Source organism: Meleagris gallopavo, chromosome 14 (genome assembly GCF_905368555.1).
Source record: "Meleagris gallopavo chromosome 14, MGAL_WU_HG_1.1, whole genome shotgun sequence".
Taxonomy (NCBI): Eukaryota; Metazoa; Chordata; class Aves; order Galliformes; family Phasianidae; genus Meleagris; species Meleagris gallopavo.
The window spans coordinates 5,674,794-5,692,233 of NC_139417.1; the positions used below are offsets into that span (position 1 = coordinate 5,674,794).

Genomic DNA, 17,440 nt, shown 5'->3' on the forward strand with positions numbered 1-17,440 from the left:
TTCATAAACAAGAGGCACTGAATTGTTTAACCATTTCTTGTAGACATCAACGAATGTGTAACGGATACACACACCTGCCAGCGGAGAGAACACTGCGTCAACACGATGGGATCATTTAAATGTCTCCAGGAACTGAGCTGTCAGCCAGGTTATGAACTTAAGGATGGAGAATGTGTTGGTAAGACAAGTGTTTTTCCACTGAAGCAATTGCTTTTATCAGGAAGGGACGGAAAAGGATTACAAAGCATTTTATTGTTGCTGGTCTATGATATCAGGATTGAACTAAAAAAAGGCTGAACTTCATGGAAATGTTTGGCTCTTTAAGTCTGTTTAGTACCTTCACTTATTTGAAGCAATTTCCAACAATAACTATAAATAATTTGGAAAATATAGGAAACCTTGTGAAGTAGGATTTGCACTGTTTTCAGGGGGTTAGAGTGGGATCTCAGTAATGGAGGAATTCATACTGTGCTACTCTGGGAAGCTCTGCTCTTCTCTGAAGGGGCTGATGCTGTTTGCTGTCGGACTGAATCACACACAGCCTGAACAGATCATGGGGCTGGCTGGCTCAGTGCGGGCCTTCCTGTGTTTAGGATGTCTGTCTGCATTTATTTACATTGTGAATGGTCGTGGGGTTAAGAAGTTATTCTTTACCCCCCTTCCCTCACCCCCCTTCTTGGTCTGTATGTGGATCTAATGGAGGAGCTAAGCTCAGCAGCAATAGCCTAGCAGATGTTGCTCTGCAGTATATGAGTGTGCATAAGACACGTGCGCCCTGCTTTCCAGGACAAAATCAGAGTTTTAATTATTTTTACACAAGAGCTTCCTGCCAGCTGGAATAGGAGGTACCTAAGGAAAGAACTTAGCTCCTGGCATGTAGCTCAACATTGTAAAATAGAAATAATCTGAACTCTTGCTTTATATATAGCACTCATAAGTAAACTTTGGATTTCAGGCTGTCAGTTATATTCCATTAGAGTCTCTGACATATCAAACATTTATTACCAATATGGCTTATCTAACATTTATTACCATTCAAAATTGTTCTCTAAGAAGTTAGGTTGCAGCAAGTTACAAAATTTAAAATTTGTTATTATAAGTAGCCTTAAAATTAATAACTTACGGGAAAGACTGCAATTTCAGATCTACTCAGTGTAAAACTGCCCACATGTAACTGTTTTGCAGTTTTATGAAATCATGAATTCCACATTTTACTTTATCTCAGTCTATACATATAGTGGAAAGAGTTATTAATGTAATTATTTTCTGGGAGGCTGGTGATGTTCTCTTGTAACCGTAACATTTGACTGAAGAGTTGGAATGGAAAGAGAGGGGGCCAGTGGTTCTCCCCTTGTTTGCTTGGAGGATGAGGAGTTCCTAATGTGTGCCTGTACTCAAAATGAAATCCTAACCCTGTTCAAGTGAGGTTCTCTTTTATTATCAAAATAAGTGGAAGCTTGCTTGTACCTAGAATTCTTGAGGTATGCAAATTATATGAGACTATTTTGCTTTTGAAATAGTGTTGTATACGTTTTATTCACAATCAGATTTAATTTGAGCCTTCAGGATTGAAATCTGCAGATATTTCAGAATCTGTGGTTTGCAACAGATGCTGTGAACACAGCAGCAGGGGTCTGCACCAAACCATGGCACAACCTACCAAGTTCTGAAGCTTGCGCTGAAGTGGCTATTGAGGAGCAGACACAGCAAACCCTAAATTCTCCCAAAGGCAGTCTTGGATGTTTTATTTAAATGATGCCTCCTAACTTCCTTTCTGAGTAAAGTTATAAACTAGCCAGGAAGTCTATTGAAAATGACTAGTTACAATTTGGTGTTGTTATTGGTCTGCTTAACAGATATTGATGAGTGCGAGAGAGGAACTCACAGCTGCAAAGTAAACTTTGTTTGTCAGAATACAGAGGGATCATTCTACTGTGAGTCAAAGCAACGTTGCATGGATGGGTTTTTACAAGATCCTGAAGGAAACTGCGTTGGTAAGTTTGACCAATCACACGTAAAGCAGCGCTGCCAAACTTCTCTCCCTTTTAGCCTGTTCAAGGGATGTGCATTGACTGCATGTATTTTTCTTTACATCCTGCTGTGAACTTAAACACTGCTGCTCTTTTAGAGATATGCACACTTGCATATTGAATTTGAAACTACTATCGTAGCAGGCCTCCTTCAGCTTTTATCTTCAGAGAATAATAAATTGAAATGAAGAAGAAGTGAGAGCTGGAAGAAAACAGACCTGAAAGGTTAAATAGCTTGTCTCACTATTCTAAATTTTTTTTCTTTTTTTTTTTCCCCATTAGATATTAATGAATGCACATCTCTTCCTGAGCCATGTAAGCCAGGATTCAACTGCATCAATACTGTTGGGTCTTACACCTGCCAGAGGAACATGTTGACATGCAGCAGAGGTTACCACTCCAATGAGGATGGAACTCGATGTGTTGGTAAGACCAAGCTCCAGTCTCTGCCAAGGTGCCTTCTCAGAGGAAGAAGTACATTTCAGGTCTAAAATAACTGCCTTGAGTTACTTCCAACAATGGGAATTTGTTACATGCATTTGCAGTCCAAGTGGCTCAATGGTTTGTTTGCACTCCAGGATGCTTCAGTGCTGCAGGGAGTTCTGGGTACCATGCGTGACGTTGCTTTCAGCTGCTGATGAGATTTACTGACTTCCTTTCTGGAGTGAACATGATTTATTTGCTTTTTAATCTCATCCTGCTGCTCGAATCATGATCCTTCGCTGTTTTGCACAGTATCTCAGTGTAAGCAGTATGACCTGAATCTGTGCAATGCAGCATATTGGAAATAATGACTTTGTGGACTCAGGAGGGTAGTATCAAGTGCATGTTCTTTGTGGCACTACAGGTGTTCCCCATTCACACCCAGTTGTGTACATTTAGGATAAATTCTAATTTTCTTATGAAGAGGATATTGGAACATTCCCATATGCTGGCATGCAGCTCAATACTGTCTTGTATTTGTTCTAAAGGGTGTATGGAGTTACTGACTCAGAATATCATATGTCCTATCTTACTAGCATTTGTTCCACAAATTAGCCTATTAGAAACAAGAGGGCTGAAAGCTTGATCCTTGGCTTTGTATGTCTGAATCCCTGTGCCCTGTGCTGCATGGGGTTGGAAATCGTAAAACAAGAGCTGGAAACATAAATGGCAAATTAACACTTGTAATGTCATTTGTTGTGATCACTTGAGAGTGATGAAATCTTAATGATTTCTACTTAAGTCCCCTCTGAATAAAAGGAAGGATGGCAAATAAAATTTGTTTTTTGTGATTCTGCAGGTGTGTAGTAGCCATGTTTGAGGCTGTCTGTTAACTCAGCCATGTCTAATGGCCTGCAGTGAAAACTGGTGGAGTGGATAGAAGACCCCAGGCAAAAAAAAATCCTCTTTCTCTTTTTTTCTTTTCATTATCCTTCATGATTTTTCTCCCAGGGCCATCCAAGCTCTCCTTTGCCAGTGAGAAAATGGGAAAAAATTAAGCAGGGGAAGACAGGGACAGTTAACATGTACCTGAGGAAACTGAGAAAGCTTCCTTTCCTTTAGGGAGTTGCTTCCTAAACTTAGGACAGCAGTGTGGTCTCATCTGCTGTCTTGTTATACAGTAGCCTGAAATATTCTGAGCGTTATGAAAGGAAGACCCAATAGCCGCATCTGTCCCAGCTGTTGTGGAAAAAGAGTTCTTCCTCTGATATTTATTAGTCCTGTTTCAGCAAAGACAATAAGATTAGGTACATTTGCTCCACTTGAAGCGTGAATCCAAGGGTTTTGGGGCTACCACTCTAATTACTGATGATACTTTTGTCTTTAATTTACATGACTGACAGTGTTTTTAAGGAGGTTATATAAGGGTGCTGCTCTAGTTTGGGAAAACTAATGATTGATGTTGACTAGTGATTTCTGCTGTGTGAGTTCTGTCTGCAGTCTTTCCGTATTTATTGGTGTGACTTCCTTTGGGGAGGTGGAAAGCATGGAGATGAAAATGAAGAACATGTGACCCTAGCTTCCCCTCTCTATGCTAAAAGCTTTCTTTTCATCAAGGCATTACAATGGTTAACTAGGTTCCCGGTTCAGATTTACTCACTGTAGTAAATTCACCATCTGGACATGGCTCTCCAGCAGAACTAAGCTTCTGTGGTCATCTCTGTTTAGAGGATTCTCCTCTCTTCAAAATGATTGTTCTTCTGATCCAGTAAATGAATTATTAAAGGCGACCTCTTAGATTTAACTGAAAACCACTGTAACTATCATGAAGTGCATCATAGTTCTGGTGGGATGATATATGAGCACTAGTTAAAGGCTGAATGCAGCAGGAGATATAGTTTGGACAAACTAATGAAGTGATTGCACTTACAAATTCATTGCAAATAAAACTGCTGATTTGCAAATGTTTATCCACAATTAAAACTTCTTTGTGGTAAAGCTACCTTTGATCTTAGCAAAAAAATGAGAAGACAGCATTTCAGCAGAAATAAGCCTATCAGGAATCCTTTCCTGGGTGACTGGCATCTCCAGCCCCAGTGCAGGCAGGGACTGCATTGGTAGGAATCTCTGCTGAAGTATTTGCACCTCTCACCATGGTTGGAACAGCTTCTGCTTCTCCAGATCTAAGATTCTGTTATAAGGAGCTTGCTCCCATTTCCCTATCATTTTACAGAAAGTGTCTGCTTTCCAGAGCTGAAGGCTGTTGCGTGGTGAAGAACTGTCCAGGAACCCTTTGAAATGAAATAGTGCTTGAATTTGTGAGTTGAAATAGGGCAGCAACTGAAAGCTCTGCAGTAAGGAGATCCTCCTGCCTTAGACTGACATCCTAATTAATTTTACATGAACAGTGACTTGGATTGTCAAAGTAACTGAAGATGTGGATAATAGAAAGGAAGCAGAATCTGATGGCTTAGGAAATGGCAGTACTCAGAATACTTGAAGAAATACAAGTTTCTGTGGGTTAATCACGCTTTCTGATGCTTCTTGTCACAGATGGTTACAGAGAATTGTTAAATACTGATGAGCTATTTAGCCATGTTGCGAGTCTTGTAAATCAGCCTGTATTGAAAACTCTCATCTCCATCTGCGAGTTTTTAAAATGAGATTGGAAGTAGTGCATGTGAGTGCAGAAGCAGCTAATTTGTTGGTGTAGGATTTCAGATGAGAAACCAGGAGGAATATAAAAATGTGAGTTGACTGGGATAAGTACAAAAGATCAACAGTGGGAAAGAGCAAAAGGTACACAACAGAAGCAGGATTGAAAAGACAACTGGAGTTGAAAGCAGCAATTGCTTCTGTTTAAGGAATGAGCAGAATTTCTGGCTGGTTCTTGGTTTGCTTTAAAAGGCTCACAGTGGCTCACACAATGGCAGAGCATCAGAACAGGGTGTTTAAGTGGTATGGTGTGATCAGAATTAAAATGTGTTTACACTGAAATGCAGAAAATGCTGAAAAGCTCCATTGCGTTGAAAGTTGCCACTTTCACTTTTAAAATAACTTATTGCTTTTCAAAAGTTTGGCTTAGAGAAATGTGAGTCTGACAATGAGAAGAACCGAGTGGACAAAACAATACTCTCTCTGCTCTGTCAATTAGACGAATCGTATACTTTCTGTCCTTGTTATTTACTTCTGTTTTTATTTTCTTTCCATAAATTGTGACGTTCAGCAAACTTTATTTAAACTAATTGCTTTCTCTGGTTCTGCAGATGTGGATGAATGTCAGACTGGCGTACACCGCTGTGGCGAAGGACAGATTTGTCATAACCTTCCTGGGGCTTATCGCTGTGACTGCAAGATGGGCTATCAGTATGATGCATTCAGCAGGAGCTGCATTGGTATGTAAGGTGCAAGCTGAGATGAAAAAACTGATTGATTGAGCCTTGGACCTCAAGGCAGTATTTAGCACCATTGTAGTGTGCAGTTATTAGTTCTGCAATGCAGTGCCTCAGAAGATAATGGATTCAACTCCAAAGCAGCCGCCGCTCAGTCGACCAGCTATTTAGAGCTCTGCCCCTCTGCAATGGGTGTGGACCAGGTGTCCTTGGTTTAGTTTGGCTGCAGGTTATCAGTTAAAGTCATCTGCAGAGTATTTTCCTGCAGGTTATGCTTCTCCTGCTGAGGAAATCTGTCCTTCTAAAGTCTTCACAACTTCCTTCGTTAGAGACCATGATAGAGCATTTTGTATTTTATCACTGCTATACACCAATTAGAGCACAAAGGCAAACAGAAAAAAATCTGAGGTTGCAGCATTTCCTGCTCTGCAAATCAATCTCTGACACTTAAAAAAGTATCCTGCATCTCTTTTAATGCTTTTGTTTCTAAGTCAATTGTATATTTGCTTGTTATCTTGTCAGATATAAATGAATGCTGGAATTACCCTGGACGCTTGTGTCAGCACACATGTGAGAACACCCCCGGCTCCTACCATTGCACTTGTTCTTCTGGTTTCCACTTGTCTTATGATGGAAAGCATTGTGAAGGTATGAGATGCATTCTCCACGAGGATGAATTTGCAATGTGAATTAAGGAACTCTAGAGAAGTTGAGATGAAGTGTAAATACAGAAAGCCTATGATGTATGCACGCTGAAATTTTAGGTACTGAATTAAACATTCAAACTCAGATTGGAGCAGACATATCCTAGTGCCTTGTACTTACCCAGTCAGCAATGCACCTGAAAGTCTTCCCCATAGCTCCCACACAAGCTGTGATCCCCAGGAGCTGGGCAAAGCTGCCAGATTTGCAAAACTGATTCCCAACATATCCTTACAAGATTAAGACACACAAAGCATTCTGGGCACCTTTTCCCACACCATCTTCTATTTACTAATAACTCATTGTACAGTTATAATCTCTTAAGCTTCCTTTTTTTTCTTTTTCTTTTTTTTTTTTTTTTCAATAGAGTGCTAAGTGATTGGCCATTGTTCAACCTTGGCTTTGGACATCTCTGCCTTATGCAACACAACTACCATTTAGAAGCTATGTCACATAGTTTAGGCATTTAGGCTTTGGAAAACAATGGCGTATCGAAGCAGAGGGGATTGTGGTTTTAATGCATACCAAGATACTCTTCTCCAACTAAAGAACATCTCTTACGACAAACCTTCCAGTATATGTGATTTGGATGCATTACTTTTACAAATTCACTGGTGCTCACTATGAGTAAAACTTCTCTTAATATTTATTTTCTTTTATCAAAAATCTGGAACTATTGTAAATTTCTGTTGTTGCAATGGATAGGAGTGCTGCAATTGAAATGTTATAGTGGAATATCTTTTGCCCACAGTCACTTTTGCCGTGACTTAAAAAGCACCCAAAAATTCTGTAGAAGCTTTTGGATCCCATTTAGAATATTTCAGCTAACACAAAGCTTTGATTGTTTCATTTTTGTTTCTGCAATTTCTTCTTTTCCCTCACATACCTTTTCCTTTCCTTCCAGAGGAGAGAAAAAGGAAAAAAATGGTAGTATTAAAATAGGAGAGATTTCATTTAAAATTTAATATAAATGAAACTTAGTAGTGACAAAACTTTAAAAAAAAAATAGAATGAAAAGATTTGTTTATTTTTAACCTATTTTTAATTAGTAGCATCTAAAGTTCAAAACAAATGTTGGCATGCTTACATTGGTATATACATATACCAGTGATACCAATGTTTACATTGGCATATACATAAATGAAATTCAGGTGCATTGTACATCCTCACGCTCCTGGTTTTCTGCACAGGGAGCAGACACATCTTCTCGGGACAAATTAGCTTATCTTTATCCACTCTGTCAGAAGAATCTGCTAGCTGATTTTAGAAGCAAGAAATAATGAGAGATTATGGATTGTGTTCTGAACCAATAAGGCAATGTCTGTACCTTTATTTTTGGGTGCAGATGTGAATGAATGTGATACAAGTCCCTGCAGCCAGGAGTGTGCCAATGTTTATGGTTCCTATCAGTGTTACTGCAGGCAAGGCTTCCAGCTAGCAGAAGATGGCCATTCTTGTAAAGGTAAGGCTGCCGCTTTGTCGGGTCAAGAGAAGTACGTATCACTCCTTCACAGTAAGTGCTGTCTGAATTTCACCAGCACCCAATGCTGCAGGTGATGCCCGAGGATAATTGTGAGTTACACCCTGCTGCAGAAACTGCAAACAGTAACTCCAGCTGTTGGAAAATGCAAGTCATTTTCATGTCCACTTGGGGCAGGAAGGTACCTGTGTGACCATACAACCAGTGATGTTATTGTTTCATGGGGCTACAGCTTACAGCTGAAAAACTTGGGACATAAGAGGGATTTATTTATGCATCATCAGCAGTAACTACGACTCAGCCAAGGCTGGATGGAGGCTTTCTCTGACTTCTGCTTGAGGTGAGGAGTGAATGAGCAGCAGTGATCAGAATGTAGTGAGGAAGTGTTTTAGCTTTTCCTCTTAACGTTAGCAATACTAACACGTACTTTAGAAAGTCTCTGTTTAAGAAATGGTGAAGAAACCCACAGTCTTCCAAGCACAAGAGAGCTCCAAAAACAATCCTGGAGGATGAATTGCTGAGGTACTGGGGTGGCATTTTCAAACCCAGATGTCCTCGGCTCACTGTTCCTTTCCATGAGTTCATGGAGCAGTTCAGTGTTTGATGTTTCAGAAAGCACCATCGGCCATACTAGAGCAATGTCAAATCTTCATGGTTACATTCTTCTTTAAGAATACTTTAGAAATGAATAATGTACAAATTTCCTTGCATTCTACTGCCTTTCCTTTGAGATTTCTAATGCTCTTTTTTTTTTTTTCTTTTCATATTTATAATTGCATTTTGTTGTTGTTTGCTTGTTTGTTTTCCCCAGATATCGATGAGTGCACGCAGAGTGCGGGCATTCTTTGCACTTTCCGCTGTGTGAATGTTCCTGGCAGTTACCAGTGTGCTTGTCCTGAGCAGGGATATACCATGGCAGCAAATGGAAGGACCTGTCGAGGTAAGGAGGAGCTGAAAGGAGTATGTCATAAAGGTTTAATCCTCAGAATGATCTAAGACATAAGATTATTTAATCAAGTCTCTATTTTGGATGTTAGCCATTGTTAAAATGCCAGTATTTGACAAAATTGCCAGATATTGGTATCAACAATGTCATTTTTCCTCTATTTTAGAGAAGAATGGTGAGGCTATTTAACTGTAGATGTGAGCTAATTATTTCCTAAGGGAATTCACATCATCACCTGAATTGAGGCATCTGGTTGCTTCCATGGGCACCATGGTTCATCAGATCTGTTTTTTTGGAGGTGTCCAAATCTGTGGCTTCATTGTAAGTTGTGGTTTCCTGCCCCAGAAAACTAGGAAAGTTGATGTAGGAGCTGTAATGGGGATGTAGACATCCTGAAGTTTGCCACCTAATCTTAACTATGTTGGTGTTTCTCAGTATTAGTGTAACCGAAACGTGTCCTCCCCTGCAACACCCCTTGTCTCCAGATTCATAGAAATGTATGCTGAGTGCCTCGTTTTTTTCATCTGGTGTGCAGCTGTCTGTTTTTGAAGCAAAAATACCCTGTTTCCAGAGGATGCACTGACTCTGTAATGAAGATTGAAGATCTGATTACCTCTATGTACTCTACACGCATTCCTGCACTCGGTTACACTCACTACCAGGCATTTCCTTCTCTTACTTTCTCAGGAACGCTTCATATAGCATTTGGTTACGTATTCCCTATGCTTAAATTCTTTTCTTGGTGGTAACTGCAGTGAATTTACACTGTGTAAATCACAAATGGCATGAGCATACTTGAACCTGCCTTGGACCAGAGAAATGAACTGAATGACAATAAGAATTTTCCCAAGCTGTTATTGTTTTTAATCTGATTTTGAGTAAGACTTCAGAATCCACCTCCAGTTATATCCACCTGCATTTATATTCGTATGTAAAAGTCACATTCCAGAAAACCTGCAGCTGTCACTTTCCTCAGGCTTTTGTGTTTGCCATTAATTTTGAGTGCTGGCCTGCTTGTTGCCACCTCAGCCAGCACTGAGATTGGAGACGAGGATGTGTTCCAGAGCTAATGGTGTGAGTCATTGCCTTAATCTGCCAGCACAGCTCTCCTGAGCCGGAGGTACCCAGTGTGCTCCTGGCGCTAGAGGTGGAAGAAGAACATTTGGCACATGCACATATAGATTGCACTTGTATTGTCTATCATGTGAATCCTCACTGCACATTCACCCTTGGTGAAAAGGGCTCCTTTTACACAGAGCAGCCCTGCTGAGTTAAATGGTAACATACAAAAAACCTTTCCAAAGAACCTATACCATCTGGCACATGCAGCTTCCTTAGAGCATGAAGTTGGTCTACTTGCAGAACTCTGCAGATGTGCAGCAGCTCTGCGGATGGCTGGGTAAGCTGGCACTTCGTCAGGCATTGGAAAGAACACTTGGATATTTGCCATTTTTTTTGCACAAATAAACACACAGCACAGACTTCTGAGGTCTGCAAGTGTGTAGTTACAAGTCTGGGCAGGGTTAGGTATTGAGGCCTCCTGAAAATATGGTCAGAAAAACAGTCTGAATTGATGTCAGCTGGATTATAATCAAAAAGGTCATGTTGGCTTCCATCAGGTGAGGATTTGGCCTCACTTACCTGTCATCTGACCAGTTCCTAGGAGTTACTGGTGTACATTCTTTGTGCCCTGTTTTTTCAGACAAATGAGTCGTGTCTCATGTAAAAGCATCTCGACATATGGATCTTTTTGGAGAAACTGTGTATGGTATTTTGCAGCGTAGCCAAACTGGTGAAATGAGTGTTTTCATGACAATGATTGCAATATGGAAGAAATTTTCTTTTCACCTAGGGGCACTTTGGAGAATCAGCGAGGGATTTAATTTACTTTGATTCTCTCTTACTTCCTATTGTATACTTTTCTTTGCAAGACTTTCAAACTAGTTAGCACAGTGTATGAGATCAGTTCTCATACCAGGGCGATGTGGGGAGAGAGGTGATAGGTTCCCTTCAAAAAGTCTGTCTCCTCTGTGACAACTGGCAGAACTGCAGAGTCCTGCACAGTTCACGTGGTTCATCTGTTAGCATTTATTTCATTTTAAAGCCTCCGTGCGTTGTCTAGACATTTGGGAGTACACAATGTGACTGTGAGGTCCTTGCCAGTATTTTCTGTTTAAGCTAGATTCCTGTTATTGCGTCTGGTTTTCAGTGTTTTGAGGTCCATGGCTTGGGTATATGTGTTATTTAGGGACCAACATTTATGCTCTGGGCCATTGTCTTTGAGCTTTAACTGTTCTTTGTTGTCTTCTGTGACATTATTTCTTATAAAAAGGGGATCCTCATATTTAATTTAATTGCATTAATCTTAACTTAAACTATATATATGCTAGTTAGTTAGACGTTTCCCAGCTATTCAGCTCATTGCTGTGCTCACACACCAAACCATATGACCATCTCACTCATTTAGAAACATCTTGCAAGGCATAGGCTAGCTCTGAGCATGGAACTACTCGTGAAACTGTTTAAAAGCTATCTTCAGTGTGCATGGCTGCAGAGATCCTACAGAGGAGCTGCGGGGATGGACAGATTACCTGCTCTGAAAAGGTTTCTGCTGCCTTAGCCTACCACTGTCTGATTATATTGTTCTGTTTCTTTCAGCCTAGCTTATAACTATACTTAATGCAGTTTCTAACACATTAGGACCAAGAGACAAAATGACAACGCAGACGGTTCTGTCTAGATGTTCTTGTTCAATTTGAACCTTCCATGTTTTGTTTTGTTGCAGTGGGAATTGGCAAGACAGGAAGATGTTGGGTTTTAAAACTCTTTTCTTTCTCATGGTTATTCTCCACTGGAAGTTAAACCCCATGTTGCAACGGATATGTTTGGAATGAGATTAGCGAGGTTCACAGGAGTGTGAAAATGTTTGCAAAGCCATTGCAGAAGTCAGCCCTGGCCGTGTCTGGCCATGGCCTTCGGTATGCAGAGGGAGGAGCTGGAAAAAGTACCAGGGAATGGTGGGCCCCTTGTTTATTGTGTGATGTGCAGTGGTATTGACTACTTTTATTAACTGATAATGTCAAAGAAGCAATTTTTTTTTTTTTTTTTCACAGAAGACATGAATTATAACAGGATTGGAATCTACGTGCTTCAGTTGTCACAACAAAAGCCAAAAAGTGACATGGTGAACCTGACACAGCCTACCTGTTGTGCATTTCACATCCTGTGTTTCTTCTGGGGCTCTCACAGAGCCAATCTGTGGGCAGTGGGCTGAGTCACTGAGGACTCAGTGCACCAAGCAGCTGAAGTGGGAGACCTCAGCTCACAGAACCAAACCCTGACTTGCTTCTCATGCACACACAGTCCACCTTGTAAGCACATTACAGCTGGTAAATTGTGATTACTTACCATGTCTTTTTCCCTTTGATTTCTTCTCCTCAGATATTGATGAATGTGCTATAGGAACCCACAACTGTTCAGCTGCAGAGTCTTGCTATAACATCCAGGGCAGTTTCCGCTGCCTGTCCTTTGAGTGCCCCTCAAACTACAGAAAGGTGTCTGACATGTAAGTATGGCCACTGCAATAGTACCCATGTTGGAGTTCTGTAGTGCTTTGGTGTGGGAGTGGTTCTAAGCACTCAGAGCTGTAATAAACTGCTTTGGTCCCTGGAGCACATACAGTTTTCATGTGCAGAATTGTCAGTTTTTCTCTTTTCCTTCTTCCAGACCCCAGAGATTACATTTATCTCCAGCTGCTGTAACAGCAGTCACCAGAGCTTCAGTCTTACTTTCGCATGCTTACCAAAGCTCTAAAAGGACTCTGTTTGTATCTAAGTTTTAAAAAATCTACTGCTGCAGCTCTTAGAGTGGTTTTAGGGCTCGTTGGTTAATATTCATGTTGCAGCTCCTCAGAGATGCTTGAAATGATGAAGGGCAGTAGGATAAGAAGGCTGGCAGGTTCAGGAACTGTTGGACTCCATAGCACCCAGTTCCTAAGCCACTAAGAAGACTTGGGAGCCCCAGCATCTCCCTGATCATTTCCTGCCAGCACTTTGGAAAGCCAGAGGAAAGTTTAAAAAACTCCTGTGTTGCAGAGTGGGAAACAGTTGAGTTGCAAGAGAAGCAGAAATATTGAGGAACTTGAAGAGAATCTCTTTCCGTCAGAAATGCAAAACTGCATTTGCTGTAGGAAATCTTAGTTGCTTATCACTTAAAACATTCTTTTCCAGCCTAATAGAATTAGCAGCTTTTCAAGCTGAGGACTTGGTTTTCCCTTGTTTTGATCTTCTTGGAGCACTGTCCCAAGTTCATGCTGTCGATGATGAATCAGACTCCCTCCAACCTCTGTGCTTTTCCATGATTGTTTTCTTCCTCTGTTGTACTCTGATAATTTTATCATCTATCATTTCTTTACGGATGCTATAAAAGCAGAGTAAGCAGCTGGTGATTACACAGGTGAAGGATGGGACTCTTGTTTGCCTAGCACAGGCTCAAGACTTCCTTGACTTTGTAGTTCTCTGAAATGCATATATGATTTACCCATGACATGGACACTGACAGTTCTTCATTTTGCTTCTCATAGGAGGTGCGAACGAATCAGTTGCTTTAATTATCTGAACTGCCAAAATACCCCGGTGCGCATCACCTATTACCAGCTGAACTTCCAAACCAACATCATGGTCCCAGCGCACATCTTCCGTATTGGACCATCACCTGCCTATGCTGGAGACAACATCATCCTTACTATCAACAAAGGAAACGAAGAAAACTACTTCAGCACTCGAAGGCTGAATTCATACACGGGCATTGTCTATCTTCAGCGACAGGTCAAAGAGCCTAAAGACTTTTTGTTAGATGTTGAAATGAAACTGTGGCGTCAGGGAACATACACTACTTTTCTTGCCAAAATTTACATTTTCATCACAGCTCATGCATACTGAAGCATGTATTGACGTTGGAATTTATTGGTGCTATGCTCTTTACCTGTTCTACCAAAGCTTAATATTGTTGAACTGGCATTTAACGTATCTAGCCTTTATATTATTTTTCTGTCATTGCTTTAAACTTTTTTTATTGGTTGTGTAAATTAAGTTAATTTTTTTCTTTGTTGTTTTGCTTTCTTATGTAATTCTTCACATCATCATTTGACAATGAGCAAAAGAAGGGTTAGAAAGGCAGTACATACACTGTGTTACATGCAGGAATCTTTTCTTAGAAATTACTTCTAGGTTTAGTCTCATTTGCAAGGTATTGCACTAGAGAGGAGAGATGTTCACTTGGGAGCATTGCTTTTTGCATTAGGAGAAAAAAGGCTTGAGCAGTTTCTCTTTACTACACAAACTTATGGTTTGGCCGCTGAAGTTTTTCTTTGTTGAGATACTGTGTCAAGGGCTGTGCATATACATTGACAGTTGACTCACCTCATATTACAGGTTTGTTTTCCTCCTGCCATCTTTTATAATATGTTGCCTTAAAATATATATAAATAAAAGAAAACTCCACCAGTGAACAAGCCTATGACTGAGCCTTGCTTTAGTAGGACTGCTCCTTTGATAGACTTTGGCAAGACCTTGGCCTTTAGAGGATATTGTGCTTCAGGGGAAAAGCTCGCACTGACATTTTTAATAGTTTGCTATAGGTTCTTGAATTCTTCTCTGCACAAAGGCGTTGTATTTAGGTAGCCATATGTGTAGACTAGATGTATTATAATTCTTAAAGGAAAGTCAAAGAGGAAATGTGGAAATAATCAACTGCTGCCCTTTATTTTAAGTCCTGTGTGTTCTGCTGAGGAATCATTTGCAATTTTAAATAAACAGAAGGGGAGTTGCTTCTGTTCTTCAGGAAAATTACTTCAATTGTATTACCAAATGACGCAGAGGAAAATGCTAGTTAAATTGGTGGTTTGTATTGTGCCATTTAGAAACAGCACAACTTAAGTTTTGAGTTGGATTTCCTCTAGTTCTACAGGAAACTGGAAGAGGTCCAGAGCTGAAGGCCAGATGTGGTAAAGCTTAGTATAATCAAAGTGTTTGTTAGAATTTAGAAATGAACATCAGAGAGTCTCTTTTTCTGAGGGAAAAGAGAAAGCTCCAGTGTTGAAACTCACTGAACTTCCTTTGTTCTGGCTATAATTACTCCGTAAAATGTTTTGATGGAAAAACATAGCTATGATGTATTGATGTTTTTTACACTACATTTTGATAATCTGTTCTTTTCTACAGTCATTCTTATTTTGACCGGTATGTACTTATAATTTTTTAAAAAAGAGAGAAAGAAAGAGAAATTAAATCTTATGGCTTTTTATGCCGTAATCAATACTTCTATTATATTGTAAAAATAGTTGTTTGAAATACATCTTAAAATCTTATAACCACCACCAACAGGGTGAGAGGGGAGATGTACTGTGTTCATTATGTCCCAAGGCCAACTTCTACCACTCCGGGTAAATTACTTCTTTAATTCAGACTCCCTTATTGATGATAAAGCAGAAATCTTTCTGTGCTTCACATCATAAAGACTTACTGCTAGAGAAGAAATATTGCTATTCCTCGGTTGTAAAATATGGGATATCTGAAAGCTTGCATACATTAAGTTTCTTGGTTTGTTTTTGTTTTTTTGTTGGTTTTTTTTTTTTTTTTGGTCTATAAAAGTAATTTTGTAAAAGCGATCTTCCATCTATCTTTTGTTTTCCATAGCTACCAGTTTCATAAGCTTTTAGCAAAGAAATGCCAACAGAGAAACACGTTTATGCAATTTGTCATTTCAATTAATCCATATCTTACAGCTACAGACCTGGAAAGATGAAGAGGCAACCGCAAGAAGGAGTAGGAGAGCCTTCCAGATTCATTATGCTGCATACATGTTAAGTGGTGATATGTTTCTCCATGCCCCAGTGGGATACATAGGAGTCACTGAAACCCAGAATTTTCCATCAGCATTAGTATGTGATTGTGCGTAAATGATATTCATGCACCAACAGCCTTTCTTGTCAGAGAACAAATAGACAAGGCATTTGTTACTCGGAGACCTTCTGCTGACTAAAAACAACTGTAGTCAATCATATTAAGGATCTGGCAGTTTGTAGCACAGACTTTTCATTTTATAGACAGGTAGTTGATGAAGAAAGTTTTAGGAAAGGCTTTGCATACGATTATAAGAAAAATGCTGTGTTATTAAAACGTCATCATTAGCACTGTGTACAACAGGCATTTGATACATATAGAAATGGCTGCTTGTTGCAACTGGTCCAAGCAAAGAAAAGGCTGGTGGTAGAATGGAAGATTGGAAATGAGCTTTACGTGACTTTTTTGAACAGTGGGTGTTCTGTATAATTTTTCAGATTATTTACTCCCTGCCTCTATGAAACGACCTCTTTGTATTTGGTGATTGTATTTCTTGGGAGATCCAGCAGTCCTGAGGACTTAAGGAAGAAGAAATGAAAACCTGTGTGTGTGCTGGAGGCTTGAGCGGGTCAATTACAGTTTGAAACATGAGGGGTGTTTTTGACTGGAATTTTCTTAACATGTACTTGGAATGCTGTAAGTAGCAGTACCTGGGTGAGAAAGCTGCTTTTAGCTAGAATTTTGAATGGCTTCCTTTTTGGACCAGTGAGGAAGTATTTTCCTATCTCTTTGTATGTAAAAAGACACACATATGGATTACTCCAGGTACTGATGAGTTGGTGTTAGTATTCCTTTGTGAGTTTAATATAGAAAACAGGTATCAGAGTGCTCTTCTTGTGCCTTTCTCATTCTGTTCATATTGATGGGTAGGAGTATGGTTGCACATCACTGAAGAGTAAGCTGTAAGTTTTAGTGGACTCAAATTCTGCTATTAGCTCCAAGATCACACGAACAAAACTTTATCCACTTTTATTTCTTTACATCTTTGTATCTCTTATTCTTGCAAGTTGGGACAGAAAAAGATTCCAAACTTAGAGATTTTATATTTTGAATCATCTTTTGAGTTTGATACTGTAGTAAAGGATAAACAGCAATAATGGTTTTAATACTGTGGCACGTGATGGGCTCTCCTGCAAAGGTCCCATTTGAAACACTAGCAGTACAAGGTGGGGGTATTTCAGGGAGAAGGGGAAATCCTGAGCCTTCTCCTCATTCCTTTGCTGTGAGAAGCAGTCATTCAAGGAGGACGTAGCTCCACTGCACACACGGTTCTCTGGAAAAAGTACAGCTGCTCCTTCTTAATGGGTATTACCTGGGCCACTGATCACCTGTAGACTGCTTCAGCACTGGGAGCCTGGGCTCATTGTGAAACTAACAAATTGCCTCTGTGTCCCCAGCTGGTAGTGCTTTGCTGGTACCAGCACCTGCCTACAATCAGCTTCTGGGTGGAGCTGGGCACTGGACGAGGGCTATTTCCCCTTTGCTGCTGGGTCTGTGTGTGCTTGTGCCATTATTTGCTTGTATGGTATCAGAGGCGGTGGTGTTCTGAAAAGTATTGCTTTTCA

The 17,440-nt window shown here is 40.1% G+C and overlaps 1 protein-coding gene across 3 annotated transcripts in view; it reads left to right on the top strand.

The window, feature by feature from the left end:
• Positions 1 to 14,485, top strand: part of FBLN2 (fibulin 2) — a 97,012-nt gene extending 82,527 nt beyond the window's left edge. For all 3 annotated transcript variants that reach the window (XM_085235724.1, XM_010718454.4, XM_010718455.4), the window contains exons 9-17: positions 44 to 178; positions 1,857 to 1,994; positions 2,313 to 2,456; positions 5,720 to 5,848; positions 6,368 to 6,493; positions 7,893 to 8,009; positions 8,839 to 8,967; positions 12,415 to 12,538; positions 13,556 to 14,485. In XM_085235724.1, coding sequence (XP_085091850.1) covers positions 44 to 178; positions 1,857 to 1,994; positions 2,313 to 2,456; positions 5,720 to 5,848; positions 6,368 to 6,493; positions 7,893 to 8,009; positions 8,839 to 8,967; positions 12,415 to 12,538; positions 13,556 to 13,913 — 1,400 coding nt within the window. In that variant the 3' untranslated portion in view covers positions 13,914 to 14,485. The remainder of the gene's footprint in view (positions 1 to 43; positions 179 to 1,856; positions 1,995 to 2,312; positions 2,457 to 5,719; positions 5,849 to 6,367; positions 6,494 to 7,892; positions 8,010 to 8,838; positions 8,968 to 12,414; positions 12,539 to 13,555) is intronic.
• The last annotated feature ends 2,955 nt before the right edge of the window (positions 14,486 to 17,440 follow it).